We start from the raw sequence: 22,891 nt of genomic DNA on the forward strand, positions 1-22,891 counted from the left end.
CTCCTCCTCTAGAGCTACTGAAACGCCCAACTCCCCACTGCCACCACTACACTCCTCTTAAACACACAAACCTCTCCTAACAAGCTTTCCAGACACACCAACATGGATTCTTGGGTCCCCCCCTTGTCTCACAAGACTCTTCACAATAATGGGCCCAACAATAGCTACAAGAACATGTGAAAAGCCAGCATGTCAACATTTTTAAGATCCCTTTTATGTCCAATATACAAAGAGGTCTAACTCTCCATAGAGCACAGTAAGACTGTGCAAACAAGAGAAACCAACTTTACAAAGATATCTCGAATAGTATAGTCAAGGTTGGCAAGGATGAAGTGAGACAGGTATTCTTAGACTCTTCATAGGTGTGTATGTATAGATCAGTATAATTATTCAATTTACGGTTGACCCTTGAACGGGTGTTTGAACTGTGTGGGTCCACTTGTATGGGCGTTTTGGTTTTTTTTCCCTGTAAGTGCAGCTAATGTATTCTCTTCCTTAGGATTTTAAGGTTTTTCTCTAGATTTTAAGAATATAGTATATAATATACATAACCTACAGTAGATTGATTGACTTTTTATCAGTAAGGCTTCCAGTCACCAGCCAACTATTAGCAGTATTGGGGAGTCAAAAGGTATACACAGATTTCACTACATGAGGTGCAGGGGGCTTGGTGCCCCAACCCGTTCTAGTCAGGGTTCAACTATATATTACAAATCTCAAAACATGCATTTTTTTTTTTTAAAGATTTTATTTATTTGACAGATAGAAGAGCACAAGCAGAGGGAGTGGCAGAGGGAGAGGGAGAAGCAGGCTCTGCACTGAGCAGGGAACCCGATGCAGGACTCGATCCCAGGACCCTGAGATCATGACCTGAGCCGAAGGCAGACGCTTAACCATCTGAGCCACCCAGGCGCCCAAAACATGCACACTCTTAACACCCAGTCTAGAAATATTCTGAAAGGTATACCTTTTCATCCCTAAAAGGTATGCTAAGCTCATGGCATAAATGTTAAATTGGGGTGTGTAGGAGGAAAGAGTATATGACCATTGTTTTTTCAATAGGAAAATATTCAGGATATTATGCAGAGCGGGGAAAAAAAGCCAAGATACAGAATAGTTTATAGCATGACCAATGGCAAAGTAGGCATGGCAACCGTCATGACAAACTGTTCAGCACTCATCACTGTTACCTCTGGTCAGATCCTGAGTATTTTCCTCCCAACTTCTATTTCCGGACTTGGCTACAAGCACATTATACTCAGGAAAAATATATAGAAATATATAGTTCTGGAGATAGTAAAAAATGCAACAGTACACGAAATCCAGGTTGAGCTACCACCACTAAGTGATAACCGTTTTCCATAACTAGATTCAGTGTTCCTTTGATGAAAGGAATTGGAAGTCCTCCATCCATATGCCCCAATGGCAGGCAACTGGAACCAAGATCAATAACCCTCTTAGCAGTTTGACAGACTCCATTACAGTTTATGGGAATTCAGAATTCCAATTATGAGGTCCTGACATTTTGAGATCTCCTCCTCAAACAATTTCCCATACAACCCCAAGTAATTTCCTTTATAAAGCCACTGTAGAAGATCACAAGAACTTGCAAGTCCCTCTAAGTCAGGCTGTAACTGTAGATGGTAATGCATTGGGGCACATCACTTGTCCTGTGATATAGCCATGTACTCCTGACTTCAGTGCAATCCAACCAGTTTTAGGTAAGAGCTCGTATACCAGAAATACAATTCTTATTTTGCAAGGAAAGAAGACACCTTGGGAAGTCCATGAATTCAAGATCCAAGGGTGTAAAACAAAGATCAGAGAATTCTGATACCATAGTTTATAAACTGACCTAAGGCAGACCGCTTACATTCTGAGCAAATACAGAAATAGAAATAAGAGGAGCTCAAAGATCTAACGCGTTTAGTGTGCACTGTTAAGTGCCATTCAATCCTACTCATTTATTTTAGAAAGCCATTATCTATTTTACCCCCTTTTTAACCTTCATGCTCTGAAGAACACCTCAGCAGCTGGTCAACAAGGTTTTGGGCACTTTTATAGTTGACATTTTAAACTATTTTTGTGAAGATATGCACACTATTCTGTCAGGCCTCTAAACAGCAATATGTAATTCTGAAATTATTTAAAACACTAGGGGTCTTATGTGCTTTCTCATCAGGAACCTCACAAAAAAAAAAAAAAAAAAAGGCAGGATTTAAGCAAAGACACTTTTATTTTCCTTAAAGTTGCTTCATAAAAGTTAAAGTGTTCTCATTGTCACACACTTGGCTCTTGCGGGAAATACTGATGTTACTACTACCTACTGAAACCAACACAGATTGATCTTGTCAGGGAGCATGGCCTGAGGGCCACGCACTAGAACAATAACTTCCCAAAGTATTACTGGCAAGATTCAGGTCTTTCCTGGACCGTAGCTCATACCCCACAAATTCTTTTTCAGAATATACTCCTAATTCTCCTTCACCTCTCCCTTACTGGTGTGCTCTTAACACTGCTTGAAATAATCAAATTAACTGGGTTTTGGTTCATTGTAAGTTTGCAATATTTAACATTAAAATCCCCAAGACTCCATTTCAAAAGCGACTGACTGAACTTGGGAATCATACACACATATACTGAAAAAAGTTGGTTAGGTCACAATTTAACGTTTGCAGCAACTGGTTAATGCCCCTACACAAAAACAATGTTGAATGACCAAGTTTCTTTTGAAATCCCTTTTTCAGCCAGATGTTTCTATTTCATCATCAGGGTCAGTGGGGACTATGGGCTTTACTCCAGTTAGTAGCTCCATTAGTCCACATGGAAGGCAAAGATAAAACTAGTAAGTCACATAGAAAATTAAATCAAAAGAAAGATAGGGAGTATTTTAGTTAAATACAAATAAATCGTTCTGTTCTTGGGGTTTTTTTTTTTTTTTTTTTTTAAGATTAGAGAGCAAGGGGCGCCTGGGTGGCTCAGTTGGTTAAGCGACTGCCTTCGGCTCAGGTCATGATCCTGGAGTCCCGGGATCGAGTCCCGCATCGGGCTACCTGCTCGGCAGGGAGTCCGCTTCTCCCTCTCCTGCTCCCCCCTCTTGTGCTCTCTCTCTCACTCTCTCTCAAATAAATAAATAAAATCTTAAAAAAAAAAAAAAAAAAAGAGAGCAAGCGAGCGAGCGAGCAAGAAAGGGAACACAAGCAGGGGGAGCGGGAGATGGAGAAGCAGGCTTCCCGCTGAGCAGGCAGCCCGATGCGGGGCTTGATCTCAGGACCCTGGGATCATGACCTGAGCCGAAGGTAGACGCTTAACGACTGAGCCACCCAGGCGCCCCAGTTCTTGGATTTTCTGAAGCTAACTTTATATTACTGATACTTAAAGCAAAACCAAGAGGTGGCCAAAAACACTTTAAATAATCTCAAAAGTAGGATTAGAAAATTCATTCACATAGAACCTTGTGAAATTTGTAAGTGTGCTAAGACAGTAGAGTGATTCCAAGGAGCTGCCTCACCTTAAAAGCAACCACCATCCTTTATAACCCAGCCTTTGTCCATCACAAGTTCACAAAAAGAATTTCCTTGGGTTAAAAGTGTGCCTATAGCCAGATTGAATTAACAAGTACCTAGCACAACAAAATTTTAAAGCTAAGAGATCTCAACATTTTAGAACCCTCTAAAGCTAACATTAAAAACATGAGAAAGGAAAAAAAATGGGTCTTTTAAAAATGAAACCAGACTTCAAACTTTTCATTAGCAACACTGGAAGCTGGAAGAATGTGCATTAATGCCTTCAAAGTTCCAAGGGTGGAGGATTTCAATGCCCAGTCAATTTCTCTATCAAAACAAAGAAAATTTCAAACCCCCATAGATTCAGATAATTCGTCACTCTTTCAAAGGTGCATGTGAAAAGGTTCAAACAGTATTAGGAAATGGGAACACAAGGCCTTCAACTCACAAGAACTAGGAAAAGAGAATCCCAATTTTAAGCCTGTTCAGCTGAGAGTTCACATTAGAGTAAACCAGAGGAAGGCTACAGGGGGGAAAGATGTGGGGGTGGGTGAAGAGGTAAAGAGATCAACGTTAGCCATTAGAACAGTGATCTCCAAACCTAATCAGACATCCCATGTGCTGGATTCCCCCTTGTTCTCCAGATCCATTTTCCCCTATCATCTACCCAGCTTTCTGGCTTGCAGGACTAATAGGCCCTAACAGCAGGCATGTTTGCTCTTCAGTTTCTCTTTGGGATTCCCTTCTCATGAGGGACCCGCACAAAATCAGAGAGGGAAATATAGGCTGACAGGAGACCATCTCTGGGCTCACTCGCTACCATGCACCCTTTGGTCATGACTATTCTCCTGGAGACCACAGTCTCTGACAGACAACTTACTCCCACACCTTTGGTTCCTGGTCAGTTCAGGCCCGAGTTCCCTCCGTTTGCCCATGGAGGCCTACAGACATTAAGGTTTCCCTCCGTTAAAGTTGAAGGCTTCCCCATCCCTCATCTATTCCCTTAAAGCTGCCTGACCCTCTCATTTGTGAGTTGCCCCTTGGTGTGACAGCGATTTCCAACTGGGCCCTAACTCATAAGCCTCCCCCTTTAGAAAAAGATAACCCTTTTGCTACACAAAAGTGAAATTTATTACTAGGTTATAGAATCTGCTCATATTTTCACAAACACAACATCCTAACTGGAATGATAAGATGAAGGGAAATAACATTTCAGATATAACTGCTTAAGCTGGTCTAAGAAAATAAACTAGACCCGTATACACACATATATAATGTGGAAGTCTGTTTAAGGTAAATGAGCTAGTATTTAATGCATGTTGTCAACACTACTCCTTTTTGATATTTTCAAGGGTGCAACAGTTCACTTATCCATAAAAATCCAGGAGAATGGGACAATTCAAAATAAAAGCAGACAAGCATCCTGTATCAGAGACACAGTCACAGGTACCATTGCTGTCGGGGACATTTCTTCAATAGGGTGAGCAATTCTCAGAAAAGTTCCTAAAAAAAAAAAATAAAATAAAATTGAATCTCTTCCCAAATTTACCCAGAAATTGTAGTTCTAGGAAAATTGTATATATTAAACCCACACAAAAGGGCGCCTGGGTAGCTCGGTTGATTAAGTGACTGCCTTTGGCGCAGATCATGATCCTGGAGTCCCGGGACCAGTCCCATATCAGGCTCCCTGCTCAGCAGGACCCTGCTTCTCCCTCTGACCCTCCCCGCCCCCCATGCTCGCCCTTGCTTTCTCAAAATCTTAAAAATAAAATAAACCCACAGAAAAGACATTTTGTATTTTATAAAAAGTTCTACTCTAGGCTCAAATAACTACAGAAAGGCTTTACCTAAATAAATGCCCAAAAGGACATTCAAATGCTATGTAGGATGAAAGACAAATCATCATGCATTTCAGGTTTTCTAGAATCCCTGGACCCTACCCATTAAATACCAGTAGCAATCACCGCCCCCCCCCCCCCCCCCCAATCATGGAGAAAGCCAACATATCCCACAGAATTTTTTTTCAATGTCTGCTGTGGGTATTTACTATCCCCATTGAGAATCACTGGTTTATAATTTGCAACAACCTAAGGAGACAATGAAGGGAGACAAAATAGAGAAACAAGAACTCAAGTTTCAAGTTTGGTAAGAAATGCAACCACTGCATACTAGGTGGTTTCCCAGTGAAAGATTGTCTTGATATAAACCCCACTCACTAAGCTTTCAGGTTCTAGAGTCAACTACTCAAAGTACAGAAATCTTAAGGATTCTTAAAATTAACCTTGGGAGGGCATTTTCCTCCCAGAAGGGTCTAGGTGCAGGTGGTGTTGACAATGGATTTAAATTCCAGTGTCTGAAATCCCTGCAGTCTCCTGACCCATACACCAGGACAAGAAACAAAACAGGTGATTGTTTCTATTACAAGGCTAATTGTAGTTAGAGTATGGACAGAACAGACCTATTTAACAAGTTAAAAAATCAAGGAACTTGAAGAATTAGCATGAACAGGAGAAGTAGAAATCTCCCTCTGCAAGCTGTGTGGCTCAGCTTCCCTCAAGTAGCTACATCTCTTCATCCGAATGGCTACTGTAACTGCCAGACTGAGACAGCTCTTCAGGCCAGTGGGAAAGGGCAGAGGGGTGTGGCAGTGGAGACATTCCCCTCTTGTTTCAGATGTAGAGCCCAAGGCAGGCTGCCCCATCATGGGCCACTCTGGCTTTTTTTTTTTTTTTTTTTTTAAAGGAGCAGGATGGGAAGAGGAAGAGAGAATCTAAAGCAGACTCCCCACTGAGCATGGAGCCCCACATAGGGCTCAGTCTCACAAGATCAAAATCATGACCTGAGCCGAAACCAAGGGTCAGACAGACGCTTAACCAACTGAGCCACCCCAGGTGACCCTGGCATATTAAGTTACTTGAGACAGATGCTGCAAGGATGACACTCAGACCCTGCTCTGTGCCCCCAAAAGCAGGAAATCCTCTCCCACCCAAGATGTATCCTCCCTGTACCAGGAGGTAAACCTATCTTTATCACAAGAGATGGAAAATTTAGAACCTGGAAGGCTACACAACCAGCCCTTTACTAATTTACTACCCTGGCCCAAATTCTGTTTAGAATTCCTTACTAACTGAAGCTCCCCAAGTTCAGTTCTTTGTCCTGTCAATTCCTTGGATTTATTTTCTTTGCCCAAAAAGTGAAAAATTGCCTTAGTCATTTAGGTCTAATTATTGGTCCTCTGTGTGCATGCAATAAACCTTTTTTCTCTTGTTGGTCTGTCCCATGTAAATTTAATTCTTAGTCCAGCTAGAAGACCTTAAAGGTAGAGGAGGTTTCCTTCCCTTCACAGAGAATGGCCCATACGTTTGCACACATCACTTCTCTTCATATCCCCCCACTAGTCTGAAATCAGTCTTCTGGCTATGGCTAATTGCAGAAGAAGGTGGAATAGCAGATTCTGATTGTTCCCCAGCCACCAGTAATTTGGGGCAACAATTTGTCTGCCACATCCTTGCTCTTATTCTGGCAAGACTCACTTCCTGCCTTCCTCAGTGAAATCTCAGAAGTCTGCATCTGGTCTTCCGAAACTCTGAAAAAACAAAGATATTGCCTGTGTAATTCCTCATCAAGACTGATGCTGCAATAGGATGTGGTCCTGTTCTCGTGTAGGAGAAATAAAGTTGGCGTCCTCCAGAGCTTTGTTCTTGACCCACACTCTCTGGCCGATCATGCGCAGTCCCATGGATAACAAAAGGAAAGGGAGGGCAAGATAAGAAATGTTGTCTTCAGGGGCACCTGGGTGGCTCAGTTGGTTAAGCGACTGCCTTCGGCTCAGGTTATGATCCCGGAGTCCTGGGATCGAGTCCCACATGGGGCTCCCAGCTCGGCGGGGAGCCTGCTTCTCCCTCTGACCCTCTCCCTTCTCATGCTGTTTCTAATAAATTTAAAAAAATCTTAAAAAAAAATGTTGTCTTCAGCCAGACAGCCATGTGCCTAACAATTCTATTGCTTATAAGAAGGTGATAAGATATTGGAAGCAACCAGTAGAAACCAATAATGGTAAAAGAACCGTATTCCAAGTAGAAGGAAGCCAGGTGCTTGTAGGAGCGAACAGACCCTCCCCACTGTGTGTTCTACAGGAAGTAATGGCTAAAGTCTAAAAGGAATGAGAGAAAGTGGAGTGGGTATTTCAGTTTAAGAAGTATTTCCCAGAAGTACTAAAAAGTATGAAGAGTTAAAAAGGCTCCTTCTGGGAAGCTGACTGGCAATTGGGGAGGCACGGACAGACTAATTCTAAGTCCCAAAAGTTTTGTGTTTAACTACATAAATATGTAATAGCCTAGTTTCAGCAAATTATCATCTCAAAGTAGCACTATGTTACCATACTGATTATTTAAGCTCAAATACATTATATCATGGAGTAAATGCTTTCTATATTATACACCACCTCTGAGGCGACCATCCTATTCAAACCTGAACCATTGTCCGAACCTCCTAACTGGTCTTCCCACTTCCACTCTTGTCCCTATAGCCTATTCTCAAGGTTATACAACTTTAAGGGGGTGAACAAATTCCACATAAATGGTGGTCACTGGAGTTATGCAGAGTATTTTCAGGTCAAAGATCCTTTTAGATTTTTAATCTGGTCACTTCTTGTATCAGCTCAAAACTCAATAGCTTCCCAAACTTAAATTTTGAACATGTTAACACCACTTACAGAAATGTAGGTGAGCTTGCCCATGCCTATCGCTCCAGATTCATGCCTTCTCCACTTTCCAGTTCTCATCCCACTCTAGCCACTCTAACTTCTTTGCTGTTCTTCCCAAATTTTATTCCACCTCAAAGTTCTTTGTACTTGCTGTTAATGCCACCTGGATGTTCTTTCTCCTCACCTGACACCCCATTTTCAAATGGCTCAAATACTTTTGCTTAATTCAACCAATACCTGCTCCTCAGGGAGCCTTTCCCTGACCACCCTACCTAAACTAACTAGGGATGCCAAACCCCCTTCCACAGTCACCGGGTCTTAATACATGTGTACTTGTTGATAATCATTTCTACTAGAACTTTCATGAGGGCTGTTTTGTCCACACCTACACTCCCAGTGCCTAAAACAGAGCCTAGTACACAATGCCTGTTTAAATATTGCCTCAATATTTGCTGCCTAAATGTAATGGGCTTCATAGAACATTTTTCTAAGTGAAAATGAGAAAACAACAAACAAAAAACCCTTTGAAGATCTACTCCATGCCAGGCACTGTGCTAGGTACTTTTCAGAAGTTTTCTAGGATCTTCACAGCATCCTGAAGTATCCATCATTTTTACACATCAGACAGTAATCTAAAGAGGACAAGGGCAGAACCCTGCTCTGCTTCAGCTAGGGGCCTCCCATAAACAAGAGTGAAGGTTGGAGAGTCAAAGAGGAAAAGGACAACACAGGAGGGGTGAGAGTTTACCAACAAACTAGGAGTATTAACCACCTTCCATCCCACATTTATGTATTCCAGCATTTGCACAAAATCTGATAGTTTTACACACAATTGAAATTAAGAACTACTAAACCAGTAAATATCAATTAACATCAAAGATCTGCTATTTGTCACATACTTTATGTAGAGCTCAGTTGTACATTTGAAACCTGTTTATCAGTAATTTTAATCTCACTTGCGTAAAGCACAATACATATGCATGTACATCTATACGTTTATATTTATATCGTTCCTCTACACAACAGTCTATACAAAGAACAGCACTGAAGCTTAGTTTTGGGTGGCAAAGCCACCCTGTAGAACTCAAGCTGTTCATTAGATAATGTAAGAAAGGCTGAATTCAGCATATGAACTACAGCTTAGAAATAACATGAAAAGTGGATGGTGAAATTAAACCTAAAATGAGGTGGTGGTGTCATCTCTATATTGTTGAGCCCAAGTAGCATTTCCAATCCCCATCTTACTTGACCAGGAGCACTTGTCCTTGTTCTCTACTTCATTGTATTAAAGTTTTTTTTTCCTCAGTTTAACACAGACCATGCTGGCTTTCTTCTAGATCAGCTGCCCCTTCTCCATTTCTTTGTCAGCTCAACCTTCTCTCCCCCTTAAATCCTAAAGTTCTAAGATCAGCGCATTAAAACCTCTTTGCTGGATCTGCTTTCCTACCACATCCAGGCCCATGATTTCAATTACAATCCATGTGACAATTCTCAAATTTACCTCTTGTACCCAAATCTCTCCTGGACGCCAAACAATTGTCCTTTTGATCTCCACTTATTTGAAGGACCACAAATTCAACATCTCATGTATTAGGTTTTAGCTCCCTTATGGCATGGTCTGTACTGGATTAAACTGTATATCCCCACATCCCTTCTCTCACGTATTTGTAAGAGTGAAAAAGGAAATAAAGTCCAAAGCCTAGGATTTATAGGAATTATGGGATTGTACGCTTGAAACATAATTATGAAAAATTAAGGTTATTAGGACATTTTGGCCTCCCCCAGTCATTTCAGGTATACCTGTTCTATCATGGAAAGCAGAATGGCCCTCTAGTTGAAGCAGGGTTGAGAGAACAAGAACATGCCTTCTAGTTCTCTACCTCCCACTGCTCAAGAGTACATCAAGTGCTTCTGGTTAGGAAAACCAGAGCTTCACAAATGTAGGCAATAGTGGTCTTGTTATAATTCAGAATGGTTCCTGAGGATACTCAGCATTTTGTAAGCCTTTTTGGCTAAAGCAGTGTTTGGAGTTTTAAATATTTTTCTAGAGAACTAAATTAAAATAAGATTCTCATCTCTTTAAATAAAATTTGGAATATATTTCCTTAAATTTGTGAAAGTAATAAAAATACAGGTTTCATAGCAGAATTTAATTTTCCCAGCTTCCAATATTCATACAGATACATAAAAGTATCTTTAAAGGAAATACTGCAGACTGAATAGAAAACGGAAATCCATTCAGATGAACGTCCACTAACTTCATAACCCATGAAGAAAACTAGAGACATAAGCTTCTTAAAACACACATGCTCTGCCCAGTGAATCAAAACAATAAGCATCACCATGAGGAAGGCATAAGATTTATATCCTGTCACTATCTGTCCCTGGCTCCAGGATGGGAGAGTTCAAATGCCATGAAGACAAAACAAAAAGCAAAGGAAACCGAAAACACAGAACAAAAGGGAAAATAAGATGGATACATTGGCAATGACGGTTTCAAGCTCTTATAAAAGCAAAGACTAGGCAAAAATTGTATTAATTTTTCTCAATATAAAATAACCTCAAAATGTGTGTAGGCACACATGCATATGCAGATGTAGGTGTTTATATGTGTGTGTGTGTGTGTGTGTGTGTATATAGGTGAACAGGAGCAGGTATATTATGGGTATCAGTATCTGATAAACTCCAACAGTTTAATTTCAACTTTAAAGTTGGACAAAGTAGAATTCTTGTCCAGTACCACACTAAATGAATCAAAATCAGTGAAAAGGAACTCCCTTTAAGTATATATTTATCTTTATACTATTAAAAATTTAGCAAAGCTTTTGAGTTTAATTTACTTTATATTTCCAGAAGTATTTAAGATACAATTATAACCAGATAACACAGTACTATAAAGACAAGATAGGAATGATTACTATAAAACTAATGATTAGATGTATAAAACAAAATCCTAAAGTCAGAAAATTTGCTTCATGATTTGTGATAGAATACTAATTGGGGTGTTTGGGTAGCTGAGTTGGTTACACATCCGACTCAGGTCATGATCTCGAGGTCATGGAATCAAGCCCTGTGTGGGGCTCCGCGGTCAGCACGGGATCTGCTTGAGATTCTCTCATTCTGTCCCCACCCCCACTTGCACTCTAAAAAAAATTAAATTTTTAAAAACTTACTAATTATACTACAAATAGTTCAGTGAATCACACTGTCAACATAAAATTAGAAATTAACTTCGACAGTAGAAATTTTTCAATATTCCAGTTAACTATATTAATACTGGTTCAAGAGAAAAATAAGTAACATTAGCAAAAGTTTAATATTACAAACTGATGCCAAACTGTATCTAGAGGTAAATTCATAGCTTCATATACTTTCATTTTATTACAAAGCAGAAAATAAAAGGATCCTAAGCTGCCAGATAAAAGAACCACATTTATCTTACTCAGCCCCTCCCCCCCAAAAAAACCTTAGGAAAAGAGAAACTATAAAACAAAGTTTATGAAGTTAACATGTACATTTATAAAAACGAGTATCTGGGCTGTTTTTTTAGATTTTTTATTTATTCATTTGAGAGAGCGTGCACGCATGCCAGTGAGAGCAAGCAAGAGCACAAGCAGGGGGAAGGGTCAGGGGGAGAGGGAGAAGCAGGCTCTCCGCTGAGCAGGGAGACCAACACAGGGCTCAATCCCAGGACCCCAGGATCAGGACCTGAACCAAAGAGATACTTAACTGACTGAGCCACCCAGATGCCCCCTAGTCTTTTTTTTAAAGAAAGGACAAAATCTGAAGACTGAAAACTGTAGAGAAAACAAGAGATATGTCCAACTATGTTAATATACCTGAAAATCTAGAAATGGCCAATCCTCTGAAGTCATGATCTTCATATTTGAATGTGGAATAAGGAGAATAGCTAATACGATGAAGAGGAAAAATCCAAAATAGATTCTGGATATAGTTAATTTCATGAGTGAAGTCTTTCTGCTGTCAAACAAGCATCTGTTATCTTATATACCCAAAAAAAAAAAAAAGCCTCTTAAGTTTATATTCCTCACTTAATACTATTCCTTAAAAATCAAACCTGTCACAACAGCCAGCATAGAAAATGACAGACCTTTCTGAATACAGGTAAAAAAAATAAAAGTCTAGGGAACTGGAAATCAAGTGTTCTTTTAAAGAAAAACAAAACCACAATCAGGAAGCAATTACCCTAGAAATGTAAATATGGTTTAACAATATGAAAACTAGGGGCGCTGGGTTGCTCAGTCGTTAAGTGTCTGCCTTCGGCTCAGGTCACGATACCAGGGTCCTGGGATCGAGCCCTGCATCGGGCTCCCTGCTCCACGGGAAGCCTGCTTCTCCCTCTCCCACTCCCCCTGCTTGTGTTCCCTCTCTCGCTGTGTCTCTCCCTGTCAAATAAATAAAATCTTAAAAAAAAACAAAAACAAAAACATGAAAACTAGTCACATCCGTAAAATTAAGTTAGGCAATTACCTCAACTGATGTTAAGTAATTTGATAACATTCAAAGTCAATTCCTGGTATCTTTATCCTTTTAATGTAATAAATAGTGTAACAAAGAATATTCTAAAATATTAACAATGTATTCCTTGGTATAATACCAAAAGCATTCCTCAGTAAAGCTGGGATAAAGACAAAGGTATGGCAAAAAATACACTATTCTGAACATTCTTACTAGTGACATCAAACAGAAAAGGTAGAGCTACTGGAAAGAACAAGTCATTACTATCAGAAGATTCAGCCACCCACATAGACAATCTAGAAGAATCAGGTAATCATTACTGAAACAATCAGTAGTATACAGTAACATGATCAGTTAAAATCAAGTTAGTTTAGGGGCGCCTGGGTGGCTCAGTTTGTTAAGCACCTGCCTTCTGCTCAGGTATGGATCCCAGGGTCCTGGGATCCAGCCCCTTTTATCAGGCTCCCTGCAGGGAGCCTGCTTCTCCCTCTCCGCACCACCTCCCACCCCCTGCTTGTGCTTTCTCTCGCTCTCTCTCCCTTTCTCAAAAGTCTTTAAAAAATACTAAGTTTTTAAAAAAAAATTTTTTTAATAGCGTAGTTTAGAATTTAACAGTAATAGAAAAAGATAAGCCACAATAAAAAATTATGTTTAAAAATAACCTTGGTTATAAACCTCAGTCTACATAATGAAACCTACAAAACTTCACAAAGACATAAATAAGAGGCTTTACTAAGAGATGTTTATGTTGCTAGAAGAGTGAATTTAGTAAAATAGTTTCCCCAACAGGCTTAAAAAAAAAAATAGCATCTAGGGCGCCTGGGTGGCTCAGTCGTTAAGCGTCTGCCTTCAGCTCAGGTCATGATCCCACGGTCCTGGGATCAAGTCCCACATCGGGCTCCCTGCTCGGCAGGAAGCCTGCTTCTCACTCTCCCACTCCCCCTGCTTGTGTTCCTGCTCTCGCTATCTCTGTCAAATAAATAAATAAAATCTTTAAAAAAAAAAAAAATAGCATCTAGTCTGGAGCATATCCATCAGTAGGCACTAAGCTAAACACTTTATATATGTCATCTAATTTAATTATAACAAGAATTCTATGTGGCCATTATCCCCATTTTACTAGTGAAAAAGCCAGCACCCAAAGACAGGAAATGCCATCCTCATACAATGCATGGATACTACTGAAGAATGAAGCCCAGGCCCTTGAAGACAATGATCTCCTAGCTGTTTCAATACTGCTGCAATTAAGAAAAAGGTCGGGGGGGGGGGGGGAGGAGACAGGATGAAAAGAATTTGACAAATGGGAACTAATCCCATCAGGTTATTAAAATACAGGATTATCCTAAATCAAAATTATAGGATACTAGCAATAGGAAGAACTAGATCAATTAGAATAGGTAACCTAGGGAAAGATATAAAGAAAAACATATAATCTGTAAGTTATTGAACACTAGACTGTGAGGGAATTTCTGCTTGTTTTATTCCTTACTGTATTTCCAAAACATCTGATAGTGTTAAGTAGAGGCATAATAAATATTTGACCAATGAGTTAATGAAGGAAACAATATGAACTTGACTTACAGCGTAGTAATGGAAGTAGAGCATAATCAATTAGGCTGCAAGAACTGCTTAGCCATTTAGGGGAATAAGTCAACTCCTTGCTTCAAACAATTCTAGATGGGAAGTTGTCAAAGAAACTCAATGTTAAGGGGAAAAAAAAAAATCGAAGTAGATCTAACAACAGTAAGATCATAGAAACCCCCTCCACAAAGGAACGCTATCCTCAACGTACTGATAAGAGCTCATATCAGTAAAACCAGTATCTCAATAGAAAAATGGGGAAAGGATATTAGACCATACACATACATTCATCCTCACAATCAGCTAAGAGCAAGTTAACTATCATCTCAGCTACCAGACTGGAAAGATAGCCTTTAAATTGGTCATACCCTTTGCCCCAGTAACATTTTCATTGTAAAGATTCATCACTAACTTGAAGGTTAGAAAATGAAAATATTCAAACCATAAGGTTTACAAAGGATATAAAATTTCAAAAAGACCATCAATGATGCCCTACAAATAGACTCCCAAACGCAAACCAACTTAACCCATTAATGCTTTTTAATTTATTATAGTTGATACACAATGTTAGTTTCAGGTATACAACACTGACTTGACACTAACATAACTTGAAATAGGTTTTCCATACTGTCTACCTAATGCTAAAATGTTGCCAAAAGACTACACACAAATCTCAAAACATTTAGAACTGTTTAAGTACTTCAAAGAATTATTTAAGAATGCCTCTGAAATTTACTTTTTGAAAGACCTTTAGGTACTACCACATACACAGGAGAAATATTCCTCCCACTAATGATCTTGAAAGACCTTGGTGAAATTTACTCTTCAGTTAGGCATTACTCAGTGTCAACTCCTACTCAGATTTCACTATACTCCCCCAGTTTATTTTGGGATGGAAGGCAACACTCAGGCTTACCCTGAGCATCCTATATTTTCTGTTGCTAAATCTGGGATCTGTGGTTTTATAGTGAATTACACAATTGCAAATGCAATTTAATCGCCTCTAGCATATTACCTAATTAAAGACCTTTTTAGAAGTCTAACATGTACCGGTCTCCCACTGTATTGATTCAATAAAGTCTAGATTATTATTTGGATAGGTTGGTTCCACGCTTAGAGCATCCCTCCTGCCTTTACCTTAATATGGAATACTGGTTTACTCAATAATCTCATTACTGCAAATACTTTCACCTTGCCCAGGTTAAAATAAGTTCAGTTCCCTGTAGCTTTAATGACAACAAGCAGCCGTTCTCAACCTTTGTTGTACACTGGAATCACCAAGGAAGCTTTAAGACTACAACCTCAGAGACCGATTTCATTAGTTAGGGGTGCAAATTGGATGATGGGATTCTTAAGAGCTCTCCAGGTAATTCTAACACACAGCTGAAGATAGAAATCACAGGTTTTTGGTTTTTGGGGTTTTGTTTTCAAAGGAAATCCTACCAAACTCCTTAGCTGATTTTGAAACAAAGGGACCAAAACAGTAGTCCTAAAATGAAGTGTTACCAATTTAGGACAATGGTTTCATAATTTGATTCCTAAACATTCCTAACTTTGGGAAGGTGCCCTTTGTTCCAATGATACATCCACTAGTCAGTCATGAGGACTTTTATAGCCTAAAGATTGAAGCTCACAGGACTATGCGACCCACCACTTCCTTCCCAAAGGTCTAAATAAACTTGAAATGCATACGAAATAGCACAATCATCCAAGAGGCCTGCCTCACTACCAAATGATAACTGGTGGGATTTTCCACTCAGAATTTCCATATTTCATAGCCTGGCAATTAGTTTTCATTTTAAAATTCTTTAATGACCTTACAAACTGTGCTATTTATCTTGTGAGTGTACAAATAAAGGGAACGGTTTCCATTAAAAGAAAAAACTAAAGAGGGAAAAGAGGATTACGTTATTTTATTTCACTTTATAAGCAGTCACGGTATATCACAAGTACAGCTGATTTCATTTTTGAAAGAAGCCAATGCCAATATCACTTAATCCATTTGAGTTCTCATTAGCACAACTCATTCCATAAAATTAAGTGCTATGGCCTCAAGATACCCTGTGGAGGATTAAAGGAATTGAAGCAACATACATCTTCCCAAGATACTGTTGAAGTCCAGTCTGAGGTTGCTTTAATGTGGTTTCCACCTCACTCCCCAGAGGACAACGTATTCCTGGTTATTAAAAGCCAACCTAACCCATCCCCTTCCACATTTGCACCATCATGTACCAACGCCTCAGGAGCACATGGGATTAATTATCCTAACTCCCGAAGAGGGTGGTTTTTTGTTTTTTTTAAAGACTTTTGTATCAGCTGCTGGAAACCTGCAAACAAGAAAGCAAGGCATACTACTGGGCTCCTACACTGCTGGTCCCTCAGGTTGGATAGCAGCATTAACAGTTTTGCTCGGCCGTCCTTAGTTTTGTACCAACAGGTATTACTGTTTTTATGGCTTCCTTTACAAGGGTTGGTGGGGGATCCTGGAGATCTCAAAAGCATGTTTGGGGGGAGTGCGTGGGTAGCTCAGTCGGTTGAAATGTCCGACTCTTGGTTTCAGGGTCGTGAGACTGAGCCCCACATCAGGCTCCACAGTTAGAGGAGGGTCTGCTTGGGATTCTCCCCCTCTCTGCCTCCCCATGAACACTCACTAAAATAAAGCAAGGGGCGCCTGGGTGGCTCGGTTAAGTGTCTGCCTTTGGCTCAAGTCATGGTCCCAGGGTCCTGGGATCGAGTCCCACATTGGGCCCCCTGCTCTGTGGTAGGCCTGCTTCTCCCTCTCCCACTCCCCCTGCTTGTGTTCCTGCTGTCAAATAAAATCTTAAAAATAAGGCAAAAATCCATGTGTTTAAGAACTTTAGTTTCCAAAGATTAGACGACTTTGCTTTTGTTCCTTTTCCCCAAACTATACCTAATTCTTTGAAACATGGACTAAATCGGACACTTCCACGTATCCAGGTAGGTTTTTGTAAGATACACTCTGCTGAGAATACATCAAGGCCACAGTTGTAGCTTCGGCACCAAAGAGGGGCAACACAGCATGAAGACAAGGACTGTCAGCATAACGTAAGGGATGCTCAACCTTTGTAAATCTGTAGGGTTTTTTTTTTTTTTTCTAGAAAACCGGCTCTTTCCCTGAACTTGGGGGGGGGGGGGAGGAGATCATCTAAGCAGTTAACTAAGAATTAACTTAAAGACATAAGGGGCTATCATTTCCAGAGATAAAAAATGGCCGTTTTATTGTAATGGAACATTCAGAGGTCAGTTCTAGGAAAGAGCCTACTTTGTTTTTTCACCCAATACTATCTATTTCTCTATAATGCACTCTCCCTGATCAGTTTTACCTAATGAGCTTACTTCCCCCACATCTGTCATTTCACAGTATTTGCATACACTTCCCAAATTTAGAATTAAAAGAAAATTATGCAAAGTGGTGGGAATGATTATTCTATATGAAGGTCTAATAAGTCACAATTTAGTGATTACAGTGGCCATGCACATAAAATGCAAAGAACATGAGTATATGATTCATACAAAGTTATTAGGTAATATTTTCGTCTTTTTAACTCCTGCTTTTTTAAATAGTTGGCTCCTTCAACAGCTGACTTTACTAAATTCAACGAAAACCGTGCAACCACTCACTAGAAACCTACGGACACAGCTAAACTATTAGCACTTTAAGTCCTGTACATCTAAGTGGAGACCTGTAGTCTAAGCCCGTATCTGTAGGAGTGAATGTACTTAACCTCTACCACGGTGGCCATTAGGTTTGTCAGACTCTTCCTACATTCTAATCACCTGTTCACCTGTTTTTTCCTACAGGGTCCCCGGGTTTTCCAAAGGCTCAACAAACTGCCTTTATAGTTTGCCTTATGACGAAACAGTTGTGATTATCTGTGTCACCATTTTGTAGTTTCAACACTGATCCCACCTTTAACCAAAGATCTAGAGTCATACAAAGTTTATTGCTGTGGTGTTCGGATGGTGCAAAGGTAACCAAGGTAAATAAGCATCAGGCTTAGGCACTTCACAGCTGAAGTCCTTTTCCCATTAGTGGTTACTTCGTATTTGTATCACATATGAACCCCTGGGTATGTTCGTTCAGGTGGTGTGACCACCGGGTACGAAGCTTGGTCAGTACCCGGGTCTAGCCATCAGTAGTCACAGGGCCTAACGGCCTTATTTTCCAGCGAAAAGCAAAGGCATGTTTTAGTCAACTGGGTTTAATGCCACGAAGCTTTCACAAATAACTCCTGGCTAAAACCCCTAACTTGATTTGTGGGCCTTCTAGCCAAGAAAGGGAAACAAAACAAAAAAAAACCCAAAACCACAATGGGGCTCAGCTCTAGTTCACGGAAACTCACCTGCCCTTAACAGAGAGCTAAGACAGTCAAGGTAAGGCTCTTCTGTCATTTATAGAATGAAGACGCTTTTAGATCTCAATTTGAGAGTTTCTAAAATTCTCAAACTTTTGAGTAAGCAACAATATGCATTTCAACAACATTTAAGCCTTTAAATCCGTTTACTAAGGGTGCCTCAGTCATTAAGCACCTGCCTTCAGCTCGGGTCATGATCCCAGGGTCCTGGGATCCTTCCTGTTCAGGCAGGAAGCCTGCTTCTCCCTCTCCCGCTCCCTCTGCTTGTGTTCCCCCTGTGTCTGTCAAATAAAATCTTTAAAATCCTTTTACTAGATACCTAAACTTGAAGATACAGAAAAATATATGATGAATTAGTGATTTTGCAATTACGCCATTATTTTTATATAACCCAACTGTATAATTCAAGACTTAAAGTTTTTGGCATTAATTGACTTGTGCAAATTCACAAGAATATGAATTCCCACTTCACTGTCCTAGGAGGAAACCTACTGCCAAGAAATGCTCCAGCTCTCTTTAGTAAGCATATTTAAAAAAAAAAAAAAAAAAAAAAAAAATGGAGCCTTTTGCATTAGGCAAATACACTTAGGCTGTTATATGGCCTCGCCCTTAATAAAATTCACAAAAGTTAATCTGACCGTATGCAATTCTCTCAACATTTACAGAATTGAAGTCTCCAAGCATTCCAAACATTTTTGCAGAGATCAGATGAGGAGACGCAGGGTTTTGTTCGATTTGGTAACACCCGGATAAGGTTATAACAATATAGTTTCCTTAGTATTATGAATGTACCTGTTCGAAAGTTGAAGTTCTGTAGAAACTTTTTAAATGAGTCAGATCTGCAGCTATGAAAAAATGAAAGTTTCAACAAAATGTGAAGTTAGCACAGTATCAGCTACCAGTGTCTTTTTAAAGAGTCCGAACAGAGATACCGTTAGTTTAACCATACATTTTACTATGTTATGTTAATCACCATACATTAGTTTGATACATTTTTATACTTTAATACACTAAAAATAAGCTTAAATGACGTATGAATGATCAACGTGATGACTGGATGACATTCAGAAGCATTTTATAGAACCACATAGAACACAGGCCAAAAGTTACCTACACTTAGTTGAGGACTACTGAAGTTGAAAGCTGCTGGACCTATGGGAGTGGAAAGGCAACGGGTAACTGCAATACAAACAATGAGGAAGTACTTACCTATGAGTGGGATGGAAGGTACACAAGAACTCCATGGGGTGCTCACAACCGACCTGAGGAATGGTAGCGTCAATCGTGCCAATTGGTTTGAGATTAGGAAATGGTGCTTAGATCTATTGCTCTCCTCCAAAATGAGGAATTTGCCTAGAGGGTACCAACATCTTTTCCAGCTCCAGCCTTGTGACTGAATTACCTACAGGTTAGGTTCTGGAAGGATCTGTAATCAGGTGACAGCTGTGGAGAATCCTCCCGTAAATACTCCCAGAGAATGAAGGGTTCAAAACAGCTTTCTTGGTTTAGGTGTGTTTTTAAAGGCTGGATAAATGAGGGTGGGAGGGTGGCAGGAAGACTGCCTTTAGTGGAAGATGTAGTGGGGTTTCAGACGGCAGTTCAAAAGCTTTCCAAATTTTTAAGAAATGCCTCACATACTTAATACCTCAGAAAACACCTATGCATCTAAATATGCCTTGGGCAAATGACAAGCTCTCTGGGTCTCCAGGTATCGTCCAACTAAGGAGATAGATTTCTCCTGAACCTTTAGGCTCATCATTCTATTAGAAGTATTTACTAGACATGTTTTATTTGGAACATTTACCCGATTAGGGCAATTTGAGTCATGACTTTCATCTGTTACAGTACATTAGACCCATGGAATCTGGTTTTAAAACTAAGGTCGGAAAATATTACACCTGGAACTCATCACTTTGGGATACAAAAAAAGCATTCCTTATTAAGTGGCAATGTGCTACTCCTTTGTTTTTCATCAATAGTGCGTTTCATTAGGCCTGCCCAGACCAGGAATTACCAACCTACAGCAACTCTTCAAAACTGCGTACCCTTTCCAACGTTTGGATTTGAAGTCCTAGTTTTACAGCAGTATAGGAAGCTTAACTTTTTTTATTCACTGGGGAAAATCTCTACCCCTTCGCCCTAGTGAAGGCTTCTCTAGCTAACAGAAGTGTCCAGATTCCACCTGCTTCGCCTAACTACAGTCATTTACACCCACAGCAAAGTCCAGCTCCAGCTGAACTGGGTGGACAGGAATGCACCACTGCTGTTAGAAAATTAAGTTGATGGGAGTTGCGTTCTAACCTGGCCGGAGCGGAGCCCCACCGGGTGCAACCACCGCACAGCCCACGTACCGGTTAGTCTCACGGACGCCGAGCTGACAGCTTCTGCCAACGAGAAGGGGGGGCTGGGGGAGGACGCGGCCTCTGCAGCCCGATACCCAGCCAGCTAAAGCACCGTCTTCCCTTGAACCTCGAAGACCAACAAAAATAGTACCCGCGTTGAACAAGGGCAGAGGGCAAGCGACCCAGAGCTCTCCCAGGAGGAAACTCCGGAGAGGAGGAAGTGGCGGCCGGAGGCGGCCGGTCCTGCGTGCAACTCACCTTCTGCTGCCTCCGGGCCATGTCGGTGGGCTGCTTAGCGTTGAAGGGGTACGCGATGCACCTCACCACGAAGACGTAGAGCTGCAGGCGGATCCTCCGCTCCTGCTCCTCATCCCGTTGCCGCGCGGGCTCATCTCGCCCCTCGCTGAGCACCGAGGGGCTTGGGCTCACTGGTCTGGCCGCGCTGCCGCCGCCCGCGCGCCCCGGCGCGTCCCGCCGCCCTTCGCGAGCCGGGGCCGGTGGCGCTCGCCGCGAGCCGCCGGCCGCCCCCAGCACATCGCGGCTCTCCGCTTCCAATGCTTCGTCCGATTCCTCTTCACTGGAAGACGGGTCCAGCATGGTGCTCGGGGCGCCCCGCCGCTCGGCCTGCGGCCCCCAGGCGCCTCACCCACGGCAGCTGCGCCCGCCGGTCTGAGAAAGCCTCGCGGCCGGCAGCAGCGGTCGCAGAACGAAAGGGAAACTGGCCAGAGCTTTCCGGACACGTCGAGTTGGGACCGGAATGTTCCCTACCGCCGGGGCGAAGGGGGCGGGCAGGAGCCGGGAGAAGAGGGGGAGCCGCCGGGATTAAATAGGCGGAGTTAGCGTTGGAGGTGAACGTGAGCGCCTCGAGAACTGCTCGGCCGGCCCGGGGCCCGCCACCGCCGTCATCCTACAACGCCCGCTGGGCGGAGGCGGGGCGGCCAGAGCGCCCGGGCGCAGGTGGGGAACCTGTGGCTCCCACAACGAGCAACACGTGGAATAAAATGTTGAGCGGGCGCGGGGTCGCCGAGTGCGCGTGCGCGTGCGCGCGCCGCAGCTACCGCCGGGGCCCGGGTGCCGGGTGCCGGGTACCGGGGCGCGCAGTTTGCAAAGGCAGGCAAGGGCCGGACGTGGTGGCTCGGAGTGCGCACACCCGGGCTTGCTTGACTGCCTGGACCCCCACCACGCGTCCTTTTTCTCCCACAAGATTCCCGAGGAGCAGGAGGACGGGGGCCAGAAAGCTGCCCCCATTCGCCCCACCCCCACCCCCAGGTGAGGAGAGCGGCCGGAACACCGTTCAGCCCCGAACCTGATGCCCAGGCTTGAACCCAAGTGCGTGAAAGTGGGGCCTGAGCCGCTCACCTTAAAATAACGTTGGGAAGAGACTTTGAAAAGTCTCTCGCTCTGCTCTGCTGCTGTTTGACGCTCTTGCTGAGAGTCCAAATCACAAAGTCAGAGGAACGTTCCTGACAAGAGGGAAAAAAAGAAAACAAACACGCGAGGCTTCCTTTTTAAACTTTTTATTCCCGCAGACGCATGAACAAGATAGAATTTGTATTTGCGAAACGGCACTCAGGTTCAGCTCACACACAGCTGGATTATTTTATAGGTTGGGATGCGGTTGACTCAAAACAGGTTGGGTAGGGTAGACATATATCCAACAAATATTTGAGCACACGCCCGGTGTCCAGCCCTGTTAGCGTTTGGCCGAGCCCACGGAGCACACAAACACTTGCTCATTGTTGGTTCTGGCCTCAAGGGGGCGTCTCGAGGCTGCACCTGAAGCCTGTCTTATCTGCACAGATTTTTCAGTCCCAATGCCGGAACCACCTGGGAGTTTGCTCTGGTGACTGTGCTTCTGAGGTTCTTAATCCGGAGGAGAGGGGGAAATAGAAAATACAGTGC

The 22,891-nt window shown here is 41.9% G+C and overlaps 1 protein-coding gene across 10 annotated transcripts in view; it reads right to left on the reverse strand.

Annotated features, from left to right (window-relative positions):
• CADPS2 (calcium dependent secretion activator 2) overlaps positions 1–21,664 on the reverse strand; it is a 516,958-nt gene extending 495,294 nt beyond the window's left edge. For 6 of the 10 annotated variants that reach the window (XR_004682085.1, XM_035021016.1, XM_035021014.1 and 3 more), the window contains exon 1: positions 21,248–21,663. Coding sequence is in view for 9 of the 10 variants with exons in the window: in XM_035021016.1 (XP_034876907.1) it covers positions 21,248–21,586 (339 nt within the window). In the remaining variant the exon portion in view is untranslated. Of the gene's footprint in view, positions 1–21,247 lie in introns of all 10 variants that reach the window. The other 4 variants (XM_035021019.1, XM_035021012.1, XM_035021011.1 and 1 more) reach the window with 2 other exon arrangements.
• Positions 21,665–22,891: the final 1,227 nt, after the last annotated feature.

The sequence above is a fragment of the Mirounga leonina genome, unplaced genomic scaffold, assembly GCF_011800145.1.
Source record: "Mirounga leonina isolate KUSES-001 unplaced genomic scaffold, KU_Mleo_1.0 Mir_174, whole genome shotgun sequence".
Lineage (NCBI taxonomy): Eukaryota > Metazoa > Chordata > Mammalia > Carnivora > Phocidae > Mirounga > Mirounga leonina.